The sequence below is a fragment of the Dermacentor albipictus genome, chromosome 4, assembly GCF_038994185.2.
Source record: "Dermacentor albipictus isolate Rhodes 1998 colony chromosome 4, USDA_Dalb.pri_finalv2, whole genome shotgun sequence".
Taxonomy (NCBI): Eukaryota; Metazoa; Arthropoda; class Arachnida; order Ixodida; family Ixodidae; genus Dermacentor; species Dermacentor albipictus.
Window position 1 is genome coordinate 67,921,404 of NC_091824.1, and position 19,061 is coordinate 67,940,464.

At 41.1% G+C, this 19,061-nt stretch overlaps 2 protein-coding genes across 11 annotated transcripts in view; one reads left to right on the forward strand and one right to left on the reverse strand.

The window, feature by feature from the left end:
- Window positions 1-15,724, forward strand: part of LOC135902078 (roundabout homolog 1-like) — a 124,626-nt gene extending 108,902 nt beyond the window's left edge. The window contains exons 19-26 of one of the 2 annotated variants that reach the window (XM_070537067.1): window positions 843-1,039; window positions 2,200-2,551; window positions 3,572-3,679; window positions 6,491-6,685; window positions 6,747-6,782; window positions 8,197-8,304; window positions 12,870-13,067; window positions 14,765-15,724. In XM_070537067.1, the coding sequence (XP_070393168.1) occupies window positions 843-1,039; window positions 2,200-2,551; window positions 3,572-3,679; window positions 6,491-6,685; window positions 6,747-6,782; window positions 8,197-8,304; window positions 12,870-12,973 (1,100 nt within the window). In that variant the 3' untranslated portion in view covers window positions 12,974-13,067; window positions 14,765-15,724. The remainder of the gene's footprint in view (window positions 1-842; window positions 1,040-2,199; window positions 2,552-3,571; window positions 3,680-6,490; window positions 6,686-6,746; window positions 6,783-8,196; window positions 8,305-12,869; window positions 13,068-14,764) is intronic. The other variant, XM_065431991.2, reaches the window with a different exon arrangement.
- The window catches only part of LOC135902034 (uncharacterized), a 436,762-nt gene that overhangs the window by 21,675 nt on the left and 396,026 nt on the right, over window positions 1-19,061 (reverse strand). For 4 of the 9 annotated variants that reach the window (XR_011513948.1, XR_011513947.1, XR_011513946.1 and 1 more), the window contains 2 exons: window positions 9,478-9,509; window positions 6,322-6,701 (listed from right to left, as the gene is read on the reverse strand). Coding sequence is in view for 2 of the 9 variants with exons in the window: in XM_070537068.1 (XP_070393169.1) it covers window positions 6,653-6,701; window positions 9,478-9,509 (81 nt within the window). In the remaining 7 variants the exon portion in view is untranslated. Of the gene's footprint in view, window positions 1-6,321; window positions 6,702-9,472; window positions 9,510-19,061 lie in introns of those variants that run through there. The other 5 variants (XR_011513949.1, XR_011513950.1, XR_011513952.1 and 2 more) reach the window with 2 other exon arrangements.

The following is a 19,061-nucleotide window of genomic DNA, read 5'->3' on the forward strand; positions in this document are numbered from 1 at the left end:
TGCTCCCATCAAATCACGACACGGCCAGGCATTGAACCCCCTGACCTAGCTCATTGTGGCTCTGAACATAACCAGTGTCAGGACGCCAAAGCAGCTGAGTCACAGTCACAAGTGACCATGGTAACAACGAAATGTTTATTTATTTGTTTTATTTATTTATTTATTTATTTATTTATTTATTTATTTATTTATTTATTTATTTATTTATTTATTTATTTATTTATTTATTAGTACTGCAAGCCTTGAGAGGCTCTTACAGGAGCGGGAACAAAAACAACAAAAAGTACAGATTGCTAAGAAGACAAAAGAAAATAATGATCTGAAAATAAGAAATGAAAGAAAAGAAAATCCTAAAAGAGTACAGACTAACAGGACAGGGTACACCTTATACACTGATTTCGGGATAAGAACTGCAAGCGGCATGCACAGTAAAAGCATACACTAAAAAGAACTGAGATCAGCATACGCAATATGTGGCCATTTTCGCTATATGGCCCCAGCACATGCTGCACTTCGATGTTTGACTGTCCCTCCGATGACAGGTACAGATGATTGATAGACGCTCTTAGAAACAATAAACTGACCTATGATATTGTATGTGATGCTGCTACAACAAAATAAAGTCTTCAATTCATAGAGATTTCCAAACTCATGCCATATTTGCCTTAACAATTTTTTTCCTGTTGCGTCCTGAAACATCCCTACAACATGAAATGGCAGTGGCAGTCATTCACAAACCAGTAAGCCAGGGCACCCAAGGCTGAGCCCACTATTGGATAGAATAGCATGTGTTGACAGGTAGAAACACGATGACTTACTGTACGTGCCTTCTGCTTTTACAGGTGAGTGCGGGATGCCTGTAAAAGAAAGTCGCCAAAAGTTTTCACGCGAGCGAGCCATCTCCAGGGTACCTTTCATGAATTGGTCAGAAATAATTCCTCCGCCCCATGAGAAGCCACCTAGTGACGTTGGTTCCGAAATAAATACCCCTGCATCCCTCAGAAGGACCTCACCTTCCAATGAACAGATCCCGAAGAGCGTGAGTGCTGCTTTAATATATGCTTTGCACGCTCCTTCACTTGTAGGAGGATTCTTTCTGAGCAGTGTGCATTCTTTTTACTTGATTCGTTCCCCCATTTATTGACTTCACAATCACTATTTTTTACCACCAATCACTCTACCTTACTTGTCTTTCTGCTGTAAAAACCTTATTGCATGTTGAGAGGTTCATCAGATTAATAAAGGCGAACTAGCAAACAGCCCTCTCAAATTGAATACAAATGACCAGCATGGATTGATTGAATAGAGCCCAAATAAAAGAAGAAAAATAGGTGTCTTTGCTGAAGGATTCTTTTCAAATACTACCTTGTTCAAGTAACGCATCCAGATATATCGAAATTTCTTGTAAAGATTATGAAACTGTAGTCACCACCTTGTATCAGAACAACTAATCCTGAGTTGTGATACTGATAGCAGTGTTCTTTTTTCACTTTTTGTAACCTACAAATGTAATTGTGCAGAAAATACTAATATAAACATATATGTGTATTCAACATTTAATAAAATAAAAATACGTTAAATGTCGTAAAGCCAACCGCCCCACCCAATAAAATAGAATATACAAAATAAAAGAATGAAGCTTTCATACAATTGGTTTGTCTTACAAATCCCTAAGTGAAAACAAGCTTACATCTTTTAGGAGAAAGTGAAGTAATCACACTGATTGAAAATCAGCTCGTCCGGTTACAAAAACCTTTCACAGATGGCAGCAACACATAAGAAATTTTAAGTGCCGCCTTAGCTAGCCACATTTTTCAGATCTTTGTGTTCTTGATATTAAACATTGAGTGTCTCAGGCATATAATATAGCAGATGTTTTTACCGCCATAATGCTTCTGCGATTTCTTCTTGGCACAAAATTATTTTCTTTTCTTTTGCTGAATCGCAAGAAAGCGAGAAACTTGGCCAGGTTGGGTTTTTAATCTTGTGTTGGGCTGAAGACAAGTAACAACCATAAAAGGACAGGCCAGACAAAACCAATTGAGGGTACCATGTGCGATCCGTCCTCCGTGTATGGTGTGTCATTTCGCGGTTGTTACGTTGTGACAAGATGATTGGAACTTCTTGGTTTAGGTATTTCCAGATAAATTTAATAGAGGACATTTGTATATAACACAAAGCCCCTATCTACATTTCCAGACCCAACCAACTGTAGTCCAGCCATCCCACAACTTCAGAGTAGTGCAGGGCCTCCCGCGACTCCCAGCGCCTTCACCTAAGGGTTCCCTGGACCAATCCAACAACAGCCTTGGGAGCGTCTATGAAGATTCCTACAAGGGGGCCCCTCCCTTCCTGCCCAGGGCAGCAAAGTCTCTACTGAAGCCTTTACAACCCCAGCACATTCAACAGCAGCAGCAATATCGCCAGCAAATGTTCAGCAACAATTTTATGGACCGAGGTGTACAGTCATCACTGCCATCGCTCATTAGCGAGCCCACATCCTTAAACCCTGCCATGGAGCTATCAGGTCCACGACTGGCCACGCTTCAAGGTCAGAACTGTGGTGCGATGTTTGTTAATGCTGTCGGTTCGACAATATTGGAGCAGTGTATGCATCAAACCTCATGAGTCCTCATATGACGCGGATTATAAAAGAAATCAGCCTAAAAGACATAGATTTGTGAAGTTTTTTTGTGTAAGTAGCATTTAGATTATTACTATCACATTCGGCAATAAGGTCGAATTAGGCAGTCGTGAGAGATCCTTGCTATTGTTTGCCAGCTAGTTTTTATTCATTTACCATAAACATTGCAACTATTCTGTTGTTTTCACCACCGAGACAATAATACTTTAATGTAGAAAGAGAAATAGGCCACCATGCAAACACTTGCAGAAACCTTCTCCTAATGATGCCTACATGCCCTCTACTTAAGCATATTATAGCTTTGCTGTGCCTAACTTATGGTACTTGTAGTGAAATTTTAGAACAGGAAAAGTACAGTGATTTTCTTTCTCTTAAATCCCTTTTAACTGAGTGGTGGTCCGTTCGCTAGGGCACTTTCGCATAGCAAGAACTACATGTATACATACGTAAATTTTGCTACCTTGATGAGCTATTGCATACAACTGCTATTGCAATTGAATTAGCGGATGTAAGGACGTCCATATGTACGTTTTGAAAGAATTGTCCGGCTACTAATTGTGTCTTCTGTCATCCTTCGCAATGATAGTTTCAATCTAATAACCGTCTGAACCGCTTTTTCAGCTTCAGCTCTGTTATAAAAGCACTAAATAATTTTTCTGTTGTATCTAGGGCACATGGTTCCTATGCCGCATTTGAAAAAAAAAGCTAGATTCAACAGTAAACTACTGGGATATGAAGCACGGCAGCTGCTGCTGATCGCATATCTATGTATTTCATTCTCAAGCATCTTTATTTAATATGTAATTATTATTTGTGTATTTTTCTCGTATATTAACGCATATTTAAGTATTATGAAAGCAGATTAGCTTCAAGCCACAAATATGAAAGCGCCCTTCCACCTTTTAACTGGAGAACTGTTTTTTCCAGGCCACATCTACCAGCCAGTAGTTGCAGAGTCAGATGCGGATGACATGTCGCTACCACAGGTATTGGAGTCCAGCGTTGTTGGGGAAACATATTATGCACCCAGCCACAGTAAGTGATGGAGTTCTCGAGTATGTATGTATATATATATATATATATATATATATATATATATATATATATATATATATATTTGCAGCAAGAAGAGCCATTGTAGGTTTTCAACAGAAACCCTATCCCCGTAGAAGACAATATACTGTAACAAAATGTATAACGGGGCTAGTTGGTTTACTTGCATCTTGAAACTGTAGAAGTGCACAAAGGCGAGAACGAAGAGAGTGGACAGGATGAGGCACTTACTCAACTGAAAAACATTTGAAAACAAAAAATGAAAAAAAAATCTGTTGTGAGTAAACGCCTCGTCCTGCCCACTCTCTTCGTTCGCGTCTTTGTGCGCTTTTACAATTTTAAGACAAAGAATAATTCTGCATATTTTTGTTTGCTATATTTTTTGCGACATTCCGAGAGACTGCATGAATGATTTTTATATAGAGTCCATATGTTTCTTGTACAATTTGTTGATAAATATTTTGGAATGGTTGGATGGCATATGCAAAGTCCCAGTGAGGCTCGTTCAGGCTTTCATTTTTTTCCCTTACGGCATGTTGAAGTGTCATTTTTATTGTGCGGCTATGATGAAAAAAAAAACAATAATTGAAAGAAGGCGTCCATACATTAGGGAAAACACAACTGATTTTTTTATTTATTTACTTACATACCTACAGCGCCCAATGTTGGGCATTAGAGTAGGGGGAAGGAGTATACAAATGATGGAAATACAGATGATTGATGTTACAAAAGGATAGATCTAATACACAATACAACAAAATATTGATATTGAAAACACAGTACTTAACACAACATTACACTAGAGGTTATTATGAAATACAATATAAATGCACTTTAGTACATAATACGACGCAATGATAATATTAATAATAATTATAATTAGAATAATGTAATGAAAAAAAAGTACAGCGAGTAAGGCAGAAAGCCGCGGACAGGAAAGGTTAATCCCCTATTCTGTCCGAAGCGAAACACATTTTAGAGCTAAAGATATAAATGTTTCGACAACAAAGTTACGAACACAGATGGCGTTGCTGTAACAATTTCGAGCGGCAGTTTGTTCCAGTCATGTACAGTTTTTGGAAAGAAGGAATGCTTATACAGGTTGATACGGCATTTGTACTCTTGCACCTTTAGCGAATGATCTGTTCTAGGCGATACGTAGCTTGGGTTCTTTATGTATGTGTCCCTGCACAAACCAGTCTTGCCTGTGTAAATATTGAAGAAAAGTTTAAGCCGCAAATATTTCCGTCGGTTCTCGAGAAGTGGCCATCCCAAGTTAACACGTATTTGTGATGAGCTCTGAGTGAAATCATAGTTGGCAGTAACGAACCGGGCGGCGCGTTTTTGTATTCGTTCCAGTTGGTTAATGGCCGTGTTTGTCTCTGGGTCCCAGGCAGAGCTGCCGTACTCTAACATCGGACGAACGTTTGTTAAATAAAGCGTTTCCTTTACCTTATGGGGGGCTCTCCAGAAATTACGTTTTAGAAAATGTAACATACGACTAGCCTTTAACGCCACGCTCTCTATATGGTCATTCCAAGAAAGATTATATTTAAAGGCAACGCCTAAGTACTTGTAACTATTTACCTCGATCAATGGTTCACTGTTTAGAAAGTAATCTTTAGCAAGTGGTACCCTCTTGTTAGTGAAGCGAATGACATTGCACTTGGCAGAGTTTAATTTCATGCTCCAGCTGTCGCACCACGTGGACACTGTTAGAAGGTCATTTTGTAAGATACATGAATCGGCAGGGGACGTAATGGTGCGATATATGCAACAGTCATCAGCATACAGGCGTATGTGACTGGAAAGATGGTAACTGATGTCGTTACCATCTGCATCTGTCTGCCAAATTCCGCATTTTTCGGGAAAGACCTAAGAATATCACGAAGAGACCTTTTGCCATCTTAGACGTTGCTTTTCAATGCATCGAGTTATAGCCTCAGAATATTTTTTGAGGCGCCACCTTATTCACAGTAGTCTTGTAGGGTCACCTGCACATGCCATTCTCAGAAGCTGCAACTAAACACATCTTTAATAGAGCACTGAAACACTTCTTGACCTTGCCAGAAAAACATTACATTTTCCTAGGCAACATGCTGCAATGAACATGCCAGCCAGTAATTGTTCCGCTGCATGGTACAATCTTGTAATAGTGCAGTTTTAAGAGCCACGGTTTCTCTCAAGTATATATATATATATATGTGTGTGTGTGTGTGTGTGTGTGTGTGTGCGCTAAGTAAACCACTTTATTGGGAAGATGTTTAGATAGATAGATAGATAGATAGATAGATAGATAGATAGATAGATAGATAGATAGATAGATAGATAGATAGATAGATAGATAGATAGATAGATAGATAGATAGATAGATAGATAGATAGATAGATAGATAGATAGATAGATAGATAGATAGATAGATAGATAGATAGATAGATAGATAGATAGATAGATAGATAGATAGATAGATAGATAGATAGATAGATAGATAGATAGATAGATAGATAGATAGATAGATAGATAGATAGATAGATAGATAGATAGATAGATAGATAGATAGATAGATAGATAGATAGATAGATAGATAGATAGATAGATAGATAGATAGATAGATAGATAGATAGATAGATAGATATCCCCCAAAAATTACGTGAAACTCCCAAAGACTGCTACTCACAATAATAACCACTCGGTCAAAAAGCAGCATCGCATTTCAGCACACTGGTGAACTAAATAACAAATTTCAGTGCTCCCAGAAGGACGTTTTCAGCGCTGTGTGCTATCTCTACACAGCACTTTCTTGGGCCAGCACAACAGAGCTGAGCAACAGCTCTTGTACAAGTGGCTGCTCCAGCGGGGAAAGTTCTTACGACGACTCTGTCTACAATGAAGGGGACTTCGCAAGTGCAGTAATGCAGGCAGCACAGAATGCTGGATTACAGGTCAATGGCTCGGTCATCTCTGCAGCACCTTCAGCAGCAGCGCAAGGTCAGTTGTTTCATACCTTTGAGGAGGATAATACGAGGCAACATTTCTTATATGCATAAAGGAACAATGGATCTTCGTTTGCACATTGCAAATCGCTGTAAGTACGCTTGAGACCTTGGCTTTGCTGAGTGATTGGTTGATGAGGTTTAACATGTGACTATACCGAAAAATAGGCTGAACTGTATTAGTACATTTCCCTGATAAAATAACAAAGAAACATTCTTTGTTTGAGGAGAAACTCGATCAGGCACAAATGGCACAAATATCAGGCATGTCGTAACACCTTCTTATAAAGTTCCAGAACGAGCTAACCACGGCTCATGAGTTGTGGAGGTATCCGCCCAAGCCCAGCGAATTTTCATTAGTAAAGCCGGACTGCATGGTATTCTCAAAGAACTCAAAGATTGAAGTAAGCAAAATCTGAAAACTTTCATTGCGTCACAAAGGCCCAAATATTGGAAAATGCATCAAAATATATGACGTCACAACAACGCTCAGAGTTTAGGTTCTGGGTTTCGATGCAAAGTCAACAAATGAATATCCGGCCTTCGTTTTTTCTTCGAACAAAGATAACACTATACAGTTTTGAAAGACTGCTTTACCAGTCTAAACTGAATTATAGGTTTTGATCTGTGTTCAATAAATGCCATAAAGAAACAGAGGAACTATGAAAGATGGACACATTAGAGGGCTCTGCATTTCCCCCTTCAGAGTCTGTACGCACCACTGTGCACACTATCATTGTGCATCGAAAGTAAGGGACATGCTGAAACTAATAATATTGAAGGCATGCTCTATGCATAGTGAAAAAAAAATTTCTTGCAATTGTGCTGCAAGTTTGTGTAATACGTGTAAAGTGTTTTACTAACTTCAGTCGGAAGATGTCAGCTAGGTGCTAGCTCCCATTGTATGCCTTCGAGTAGAGGGTTCACGTCTTTCAGTGTTTTCTTCATAATGAAATCAGGCATATTTCACAATTAGCTGGAAAGTAGTTTTTTAAATATCCTACACATGAAAAAGCTCGTGTTCTGATAGCCGACATTCTTGCAAAGAGTTCTTGCTTGTGGCGATCATCCACATTTCCTGAACTTGAGATAGCTTAGAGAATGAATGAAAATTCCTAATTCATTCTGCAATTGCACAAAGCTTTCATTGATTATGAAGACCCAAAATATATGGTGGAAATTTCGAATAGAGAGTATTGATGCCTGGAGGAACTTCACTGGGTTCCTTAACGAGCATCCAAAGTACTGTACACAAGCGTTTTTTATTTCGACTGTTTTGGAATTTGAGGGCTTGAGCACAGCAGCGGGACAGCATGAACATTCCCCCTCCCCACGCTCTCTGTTGCATATAAACCTAAGATTTTCTAACACGGTAATTTGGCTCAAGTCCTTCGTAAGACACTAGCCAAGCATCTTGTTTTATGTGAGAACCTGCAAATGGATTGCCTCGAACCTCCCTAATTGCTGTCTGCAAACACGAGTCAAACATATCTTGTTCCGTTCAAGGTGGCCAAAAAACTGCTTCTGAATGGCTGATTGATAAGCGAAGTGATGAGGTGACAAGCACACGGAGGCATGGAAGCAAAATGCTTAGTCATCACCCCAAAAATAAAGGTAAGCAGATAAGTGCGAAGATACGCAACAACAATTGAAAAGAAATAACATACAGCCACCTGTTCAATTCACTGGGTGAACTATCCAGTGCTGTAGGTTTTATCATTGGTGCATATTGCGCTGCTGCTTTGAAGGAATAGATACAATAAGCAGATATGTAAGCTTGTCTTATGAAAACACATCTTGAAAGCAAGTGCTTGCACCTAGTTAAAATAGCTAGCATAGGCAAACAACAAAGGGAAGCAGCACTGAATGACCTCTTATTGTTTCTGAATGCGAGGAGAAAACATTACCCACTAAAGAAACCTCAGAGCACGGTTTATCAGATTTCGGGTAATGGTACAGTAGTTTGAAGTAATACATAAAATATATAGGGGGTCCAAGTGTCATCGGTATATGAAGCAGGCAATGTGTTTAGAGCTATTGACAGGATTTTAGAACTGATCATAGTTAATACTGTGCAACTAAGAGCGTAATTATCATGGGTCCTTTTGCTTCCAATAATTTGCAAGCGTTTACCTTTAAGACCATTTGGTGCATTTTTCCAGATGTCTTGCTTTACCAATTCAGTTAGTGCTTTAACCCTGGATGTTCTTGACAAAGAAACGTCCGAGTAACCATCAATGCACTCGTCTAGAAACGTCATAGCACACGTCGCATATATTGCACAATCATCTTAGCTTAACACACATCTACCGTAAAACTGAAGTAGAACTTCGGTAAAACTGAACTTAATTCGTCTACGATTTCATGTGCCATTCATCTCTAGAACGGCCTTCTTGATAGCATAGTTGGGGAAACTGACATTGAAAAATTCAGGCAATCATCAGCTCGCTTAACCCTTGCTAACCCATGTTATCATACTGACTGTTTGGTTTTATTTTTCCATTTTTTCCTTAAACTGTAATATATTTCTTACAAATTATCGAGCTGTCTTTATTGTTCTGATACACACCTGTATGTCGCTAATATGTTTCCATAAGTGTTAGGCTGCTCACCTGGCTGGTGTGCTTTTTCTCCCTTCATGTTGCCATGAGATTGCGACTTCTATGTACTTGGCTCTAAGCCCGCCTTACTCAGAGCCCCTTGCAAGGGCCTTGTAAGGTATCTTACAAATAAATAAATAAATAGAAATACCTAACGGGTAAATAAATGCTAAAACCATGAACATACCAAAGTGTAGGCTGGGTCAGCAGAGTTGGAGGCTGCAAAATAGAGAGCAAAACAATTAGAAGTTTGAACAGAGTTTCATTTGCAGAAAAATGAGAGAGTGATAAGCAATTGAGACAACAGAATGTGGAACATAAAAGAAGGTGCTGGAGATATAGGCTGGGTCTGCGCTTAATATTAAATAATTCCCAGTTAAACATAACGTGTCTGTCTTGTAAACGATCTGGCAATCTTCTAAACTGTTTATGTTCTGCGTCTACTGAAAGCTAAATGTGCAAGCATCATCTACACGCCACTATCAGCATGTCTTGCGAACTTAATCTGGCATGAATGATTTTTATTTGTTTTCGTTTGTAGTTGTCCAAAACTTTTTCCAAGTGTGTGTTGTTTGCACTTTGCAGTTTTTTTTTTCAGGAAACAATAAACTAGTTCAAGGAGCAGAGAGTTTGTGCGATATCCTGTGCAAAGCTTTGTAAATGTCTTACGGAGACACAAAAGAAATTCATCCTAAGGATTCATCATGTGGCAGACTGCAATGCACAGGCAGACTATCAGCATCTTTATCGGCTTGGTGGTGCTAGTAACCTTTTTTTTTAATAATGGCAGAAATTCACCAAGGACTAGAAAGGATAACTAATGGAAGTTGTGAGAAGCGGTGAAGAAAGAACAACATTATCAGACTGCTAAAAGTTTCGTCAAACAACGAGCCATTCCATGTGTTCCTGCTCATTATACAGCTTTGGGTCAACAAATTGAAACCTCTTTAAATTTCTAGCCACCATACTTGACAGTCATAGCTAATCATACTTTATTTTGACATGTCCAAGCAATTTATTTTGATTTAATTATACATCTATCCATTTATGGCATACCGCTAGCGGTTATATAAGGCCGTAGCAGGATCAGCACATAACTGCAATTATGCCATATGTTAACTAAAATAATATACTCAATGTGGAACTACTTCATGGTGCCGATAGGCCTCCTAATTTCTAGGGAAATTTAAACAGGTTATATTTTAAAAGTTCACAAGCTTACTACACAGGCATCGCATTACTATGATGCTTTGGTATTTTTTATACTGACAAGTGATAACGATACCTTGTGGCAAATAGCATAATTCTATATTTCATCTGGATTATTCGAAGAGCGAGACAACATTTTTATGACAAGTCTAAATACGTAATAGTTAAGGTAAAGAAATTGCACTAATTAAGTTTTTAAACTTATTTACGATGTGATATCCTAGTGTACAACATTTACACAGTGAGTACGCCAGGCTCATCTATTGTAACAAATTCTGAGGACACCAATGTTGAGGTATTTTCCTTAGTGTGCAACACGATAAACTGGCATTCCTGTTATTTTTGTTTTTCAATGCTCTAAATAGAGTATTGATGATGATGATGATGAGGCGGATGATGAGGATGATGAGGATGATGGTAATGAAGAGCTTTTATGAAGGGATGGCTCGAAGATAGTATGTGAAATCTGAAGGAAATGGGTGAGGCGTATTTAGAATCATCCTATGAGCATTTTCATAAAACATAAGTGGAAGAACAGTACTTTTTACTGTATGTTTGACTACACATATCTCGAAATATGAAATTCTCAAATAGTTTGTAATCTCACCGGCATCAATTCGTAAATACAGTATGCGCCATAGAGGAATTACCGTAAAATTTCGAGAGATAGCCAACCTAAAATCGAGAGAAAATCGAGTGAAAATATGAGGCGGGCTAACCGTCATTTTGGTGGGTAACTTTCAGGTAGGTAACTTTCAGTTTTTAAAGCAGGGAGCTTAGTCATGGATGCGTTATCTTTCGGGCGTGGGGCATCGCTCGGGACTTCGGGACTTTACGGCAGTTAGGAACCTAACTAGGTAAAATTGGTAAAGTCATCTGTGCATTATGATTTTTCGTGCAAATAATATTTGCGTCTTCAAGCAATTTAGTTCAATAATTAGGATTGTGCCATCTGACACCGGCAATTCTCAACATTTTCGTACACGTAAACAACGAACACATAGTATAAAATAAACATTCTACATGATAATAGGAGTAATCAGAGGCTGAAGCACTTTGTACTCGTCTAATTCATGGACGCTTGCGTATGTTCACAAGTAGTTCCATTTTTGAAAGTTCCAAGATGTTTCATTCCTTTTTTCAGACTAGTAGACTATAAAAAATCAGGACTACTTGATTGAAAAATAAGCTGAGAAGCGAATAGCAGAGAAAATAAAACAGAACAAATATCCATATTTATAGTATCACATGAATGTTTTCTGTGTCATTCGAATACCTTATTGATATATTAATGAAAAACATGGGAGCCAAGAAATAACGCAGATGCACGCCGCAAGAACTGTACAACCAGGCTGTATGGGATCCTTTTGTAATTCTACAGAATGTTATTAAGAACTTTTCTGCGAGTGAAACAGTAAACCTCGTATTATTTATACTACCCTTGTTCGTTGCCAATTGATTCTGTGTAATTTTAACACAACCATCTTATCCATGGACGTTTAATCTAAATCCTGATTAAGGTATTGTCATCATATACATTATCATTTCTTGCCAGAGCTGAAATAATTCGAATAACTGAACTGCTATGCTAGGTGATAACTCAAAGGCAGCCAGCCTGCCTGTCAAGCTGACTGTCTCGATAGCTAGTGTTACAGTAACTTGCTTTGATTATTTCAAATTTGGGAAATACAGATGCCGCTGTGTTTCTTGTACCCTGCTAGGTAATTCCCCAGGAGGCCTCAGGACCAACTTAAGCGAGATGAGTTGCCATATGCTTACAACAGCTATAGCCAGCGACAGGCTAAAGATGTCAGAGACTCTTTCACACAGAAAAACCTGCCGTGCCTGCCTATGCAATCGCTCAAAACAGCTCTCTTGCGAATTGCAGATCGGCAAGGATTAGGCGTCAAAGTGGTCAAACCTAACGCCATCAGGAACACAGAACAGCCAAGATCAACAACTGTGAGAATGACGACTGCTTATAGCTTAAACAAAGATAGTAACACGAGAAAGTATTAACAGGGAATAAAAGATTATCCAGACCTTACATGCAAACAAACCATGTACCATGATAGCTCAATCACTTAGGCTCGCAATTCAGTGGAGAATGTGCAGCATAAAATGATGTGTAGGACCTTTCACAACTTGTACAAATAAAGTACAAAACAATGTAAAGACGATAATTTATGTTTGTGTCTCACGTTCCGTTTGAGGTGTGCTTACCACTACCTTCTTCACCTCCCTCAGGAGCAATACAGCTCTTCCTGATTTCACAGAAAAAAAAACCTTTTCTCTTATCTGTATTGTGTATCTGCAGCGAAGGCAAGTCATAGCTTGGTCTATCTTGAGCTTGCCGCCTACTTATTTTAGGGAGCTCGTACGAGCAACAAAACTTCCCAATATATGACAACCCTTCTGACATGGCGACGACTCCGAGTATATCAGGGAAGCGGAGTTGGAAAATAGCCAGTTGATATGATGTCACTGGCCAACCTTGCCACTCAAACAACACGGCGGTAGGCGTTTCTGACAATGAAAAGGCTAGGAGCAACTCAGACAAGACATAAGGTAAGTAACGTGGTTAAACTTATTTTCATAATAGCAGTAGCAATACACAGTTAAAAGCATCAAAGATACTACTTAGCCGACAGCTCACAGTGTGCAAAAACGTGTACTCGTTGTTCACGCATGTGAACTAATGTTACGCCTCAAAACTGCTTAGTAAGCGCTGAAACTTTGAAATGCTGGTATTCATACAAGGCTATTGATGTCAGGTCATGCCAAACACTCGAAACAAGAATCTAATGTATTTGCAGCGTTATGATGAACGGGGAGGTCAAATACCACCATGATAATTTGGTCAGAAATCTAAATTATGTGTTTTGGGCGTTTTATGCGAATTTGGGTAGTCTGTGTAAACGAAGTACGTTCTGCGTCTTAGAGGGCCAGCTCTCTAGGAACCTTGTTATGTGTATGATACGTATAACCTATGCGCTGAATCTACAGTTCGTGAAGTACTGGTAGACTTAAGAAAACCAAAACATGCCGCCCCAACTACGCTGCAGAATTGTGTTCTACGCATGTGAATTGCAGAATTGTGTTCTACGACACCACGCATGTGAATTGTGTTCTAGCTGTAAGTCAAACTTTTGGTTAGTGGTGGAGTTGCACAAGCTGAGCTAAGTTATTTTGATATCATGCATGATTTTATCCTATCTGCAAGCCCCAGCAAGCCGCATACATAATGATGAGCCTAAAATGGATACCACTAAAGAACATTGCAGTTTAACCCGAAAGATGAAGCACCGATTAAGATAGCAAATTATTAGCAAGCTACATGAAGTAAGGATAGTAGTTTTATCGGCCGTATGGCAGAATGGTATCACACGCACGCATGCAAACAGGAACACATATCACTCGATGTCCGCAGACACTTGCTGCCGAAACGCCTGCGCGAGGAAGAGCGCCAGTAGAAGCAAGCGAATTGACCTTTTCGACGTTTTTCGTTTCAATGCTAACTAAACGGTGAGAACACAGCGCACAGAAAGCTATCAGCCCTCTGGGCGCCTGGACTCGCTACCCAGCGATGATCGCTTTTAAGCCGAGCTCAGTTGTGCCACACGCAGCCGCCGCCGGAGTAGAATGCCCCCCTCTTCCTCGATGCTTTGCACAAGACGGAAGACGACGCGCTTCCTCCCCGTTTTTTTCCCTTGTGTGCGTGAGATGGGGCCACCATTCCCTGCTCACCTTAGAACGTTTTCACTCGCACCCACAGCACACGGTGCGTGGCTCTGATGTTACCTCACTGGGAAATTATGCAGAACATCACGGCAACGCCGACAGCGGAAATGCGCCTGAAGTATCTAAATAATTGTTATCGCTGTAAAATGTAAATTTTGCCTCAACCGCACGGTAGCATTATTTGTCACTGCAAAGGTGAGAAGCGCATCTCTCTGCAGCAATGTCAAATCTCACCACCGATCTATTGCAGCAAAAGCTACTTCATTCAGCGGCATCGGGGAGAAGGGCTCTTTAGATTTATTGGTGACATAACAGGCACGTAACGCACACAATGTGGTGCACATGGCGTCACTCACAGCCTGTGTAACACTTCGAGACAATCAACCTCATCAGTGATCACGCCACATCAACTAATTCAATGCAGTGAAAATGAAGATCTTATAAAATGTAGATTTTCACAAATTGGTCACATAAATCGTGCTAATCTTTCGTTTGTTATTTTTCATAATTACTTCATTTTTCAGGGGACCTTTGAATCATGGGTTGACATGAATATGGTCGATCTTCAAGCAAAGTTTCTCATTTACCCTCGATATGACTATACCAGCTCAATGAGGGCCCTGCACCTGAATCGCCGAGTGTGATACTGCCACATACGGATGCAAAGACGAAAGCGCCAGAGGAAATAACTGTTTCAGCTTTGATGTGATGTGCTTACCAAGTGACTTCCTTCCGTTGCTGAAAAAATGAAGAATCTTAGTTTATGTGACAAGGCCACCAAAGTACGCAAGAGGATGTTGTGTGTGCCAAAGAAGGAATGCCGTGCTGCAATAATTAGGAAATTATAGGACCTGCCAGAAGACAAGACGTTGTAGAGTGCGCGTCCACGAAATGTGCAAGTGTATGTATGTGTGTGAGGGGGGAGCTAGGTGTAAAAATGTGTGAGAGCATCTGTATAAATGTGTATGCGAAAAACGCAAGCAGAACTCATTTTGTGTACGTTAAACTTCAGTGTGCATAATGGCGGCCATTGTATGTGGCACAGTCTTACTCAGCACCTAAATCTCAGCATATCAACAGACGCACTGCCCATTTTGTGATGTTCCGCCATTTGTAAGTTAGAGTGAGTACGTATTACTATGATTAGAAGGTACAGCGTGGGAAAAAACAGGCACAATTGGATAAAGTAGGTGCTAGAAACTCATTGACTAGTTCTGCGTCAGGGCACCAAGTCATAAATTCCATGCCTGCCTTGTTCCATGCTGCACATTCGAGTCATTTTTGATGGTTGAAGCAGCGATATCGGCCACTGTTCCTCTGTAGCACAGTTTTTGTCGCATTTCTCAGTGGTCGCTGGCTGGTGTACAGGCAACACCAGCATATTTTCAAGCAGGTACTATGCACTGCTGCATCTTAATTTATTGCTAAATATTTATTTTAAGACGAGAATAGTACCGGCAAAAAGAATGTGTATGTACAGAGCGCAAATACCGTCACCAGAAATAAAAGTCACTGTTGTCTAAAGAAACTGAAACAAGTGTGTGCGTGTCTCCAAACACGGAAAAAGGCATGTACATGTTGCTTACAGGCCAAATGTAGCGAAACTTTGCATGGTATGGTATGGTATGGTAAAAGTTTAAAGAAGTCCTGCAGATCGTGAGTCATCACGAAGTGGGCTGCTCCCACGTGGGAACCGGAAGGCTGAGCCTCTCGGCCGCATCGTGGGCCTGCTGGACAGCCCAGAGTTGGTCAGTCAGAAGAGGGCTGCGGAGAACCGCCTCCTATCTGGCTGAGCTGTTAGCGTTGATAGAGCGTGACCAGGCACAACACCAGAGCATATGGTCTAACGTGGCTATATCTCCACAATCGTGGCACGTAGCGTTGGTGTAAGTATCCGGATAGATTTTATGAAAGAGCGACGGATTCGGATAGGTATTCGTTTGTAGTAGGCGGAGCGTTCATGCTTGAGCTCTACTGAGGCGCGGATGAGGAACACAGTAGGTTCTACGGCTGAGATACTAGTATTTAGTAATCTCGTTGCAGGTGGAGGGCGTGTCTCTGTTCTCTGGGGAGTCGGCTTCCGATTGGTCGAGGGTAGCGCGGTGGGCAAGTTCACGTGCAGCCCCGTGAGCCGACTCGTTGAGGTTGGGAGGAGCACCCTTTATCTGACCCTGATGGGCTGGAAACCAATAAATGAAGTGGTGCGTGATTGCCTTGCCACCAAGAAGTCTGATGGCCTGTTTTGAAACGGTGCCTTATTCAAATGCTTTGACTGCAGATCTTGAAGCGCTTTAGATGACATCCCGTGAGCTATCGAGCAGGGCTAGTGCAATAGCCATTTGTTCAGCTATTTCGGAGTCCCTCGTCCGAACCGAGGCCGCATTGACGATTCCTTGCCTACCATCAACAGTGACGATGGTAAACGCCCGACGTCTCTTACAAAAAGCGGCATCCATAAAGCTGACCTGTCGCTGATCACTGTGTATTAGCTTAAGGAGGTTGGCCGCCCTTGCCCTCCTTCTACGGCGATTATGATCGGGGTGCATGTTCCTAGGTATTGGCGCGACCATAATGTTCTCACGAATCGACGGAGGAACGTCAGAGAACTCCTCCGCTACTCTAAGAGGGTGATATCCGAGTTCCTGCAAGACGGATCTCCCTGCCTTCGTTGTTGTGAGGCCAGTTAGCTGTGCGCGCTCCTGGGCCTCTGCAATCTCTTCAAAAGTGTTATGAATGCCAAGCTGCATTAAGCGCTCTGTACATGTGCATACGGGTAACCCGAGAACACGCTTGGTAATCTTCCTAAGCTGTGCATTCAATTTATCCCGCTCTGCCTGTTTCCATCGATGCATGGCTGCCACGTATCTAAAGTGGCACAGAACGAAGGCATGCATTAGTCGAATGAGCTTATCCTCCTTGAGTCCATGATGCCGATTTGATACCCTCTGAACTAAACGAACAGCACTTTCCGTTTTAGCAATTAGCTTACGTACAGTCTTGCCATTTGTACCCCTTGACTCAACGATCATGCCCAAGACCTTGATTGAATCGACTCTGGGTATACGGCAACCGTTTATTGTATATAAGTTAATGTCTCTGTCTTCTAACGATGTCCATCCCTTGGGCCTTGGACCGCGTTTCTTGGGACTGTACAGCAAAAATTTGGACTTCAAGGGCGAGTATCTGAGATAGGTGGGTTCGAGATAGGCTTCAAGAGTGTCTATTGCCTCCTGTGCACCATATAGTTATATCGTCAGCATACATAGTGTGTTTGATGCCTTCAATCTCGAGAAGCTTTCTGCTTAGGTCAACCATGGTTATAATAAATAAGCGGGGGGAAATGACTGACCCCTGTGGGATGCCCCTCTCTCCAAGTTCCAGCAGTTGTGATTCGAAATCGGCCACCCGGAGGGTAGCCTTCTTATCCGAGAGGAACGATCTAACATAGTTATAAAATCTCTCACTCAGATTGAGCCGAGATATCGAGGCTAGGATATGCGAATGTAGAACGCTGTCGAAGGCCTTCTCAAGATCAAGTCCCAAAACGGCTCGAGTGTCGCTAGAGTCGTTGTCTATGATTTGATGCTTAATCAGTTTCATGGTATCTTGTGGGGATAGGCCTTGTCTGAATCCTATCATACTATGGGGGTAAATGTCGTTATTCTCCAGGAAGCGGGAGAGTCGATTCAGAACCGCGTGCTCCGCTACCTTACTCACACAGGATGCAAGCGAGATGGGCCTCAAGTTGGCAACGCTAGGTGTTTTGCCAGATTTGGGGATGAGTACTGCGAGAGCAGTCTTCCAAGGTAATGGGAGGGTTCCATTCTTTCAAATTTCATTAATGTCCTCTTTGAGGTATGCGATTGATCTTTCATCCATATTTCGCAACGCCTTGTTGGAGATGCCATTCGGCCCTGGTGTGGATCTATCATTGAGTCCATGTAGAACCCTACGAATCTCCTCAACGCCAAACTCTGCATGACACAAAGATATTTGTAATGAGAGTGCATCTACAGACAGGGCTCTGCACAAACGTTTCCGCAAGAAACATGAGAAGGTGTATCAGAAATAGCACGCAAGAATTCACAGCCACTAGTCATTACAACTTACTGGAACTGATTCAGAACACAGAATTTGCCGGACTGGAACTTATATGCTTGTTTGTTGCTTCATGTCATAGCGCATTCTGCTTGTGGCTATATTACAAGGCACTCTACATTGAACAAAAGCAAGAAATGACATTGAGACAGTGCCCACAGTTGCATGAGTGATTTTGGCATTGCCGTCATATATGCATTACAGTGTAGCTCTGCAGCAGACAGGTAAGTGGGCCTGCCATTTGTTACAGGGCAATCTGAGTGCTGGTACTTAAACAGCTGTATAGTTGCTTTGTAAGCGCTACTATGGTGACGTTTACTGTCTGTAACAATCTGAGCTGGCATTTATTTAGGTGACCCGTTTGCAAATATTTACCTGAGAACGGCTTTCATACTATCGATCCCAGCACATCCGTGTGCCATATGATATACGTGTATGGCTGCCAAATGATCAGCCTGTATTCTTAATTAGGCACACACGAAAAGAAACACTGCATGACAGCTGTTCGCCTTCGCATGAGCACTGCACTAAGTGCAAATACAAAGGGGAAGGACATGAAAAGCCTGTAGATTTGCAGTGTCAGACATCCCATGCATGCATATGAAGTGAGACACCTTTGGTAACTATTTAGCCTGCACTTTACATGCAGCGTGCAACCGCGAATTTAGGAAACCAGTAACACATTTGTTCCTGTATATTTGTGTATGAAGTGTTATGAAGATG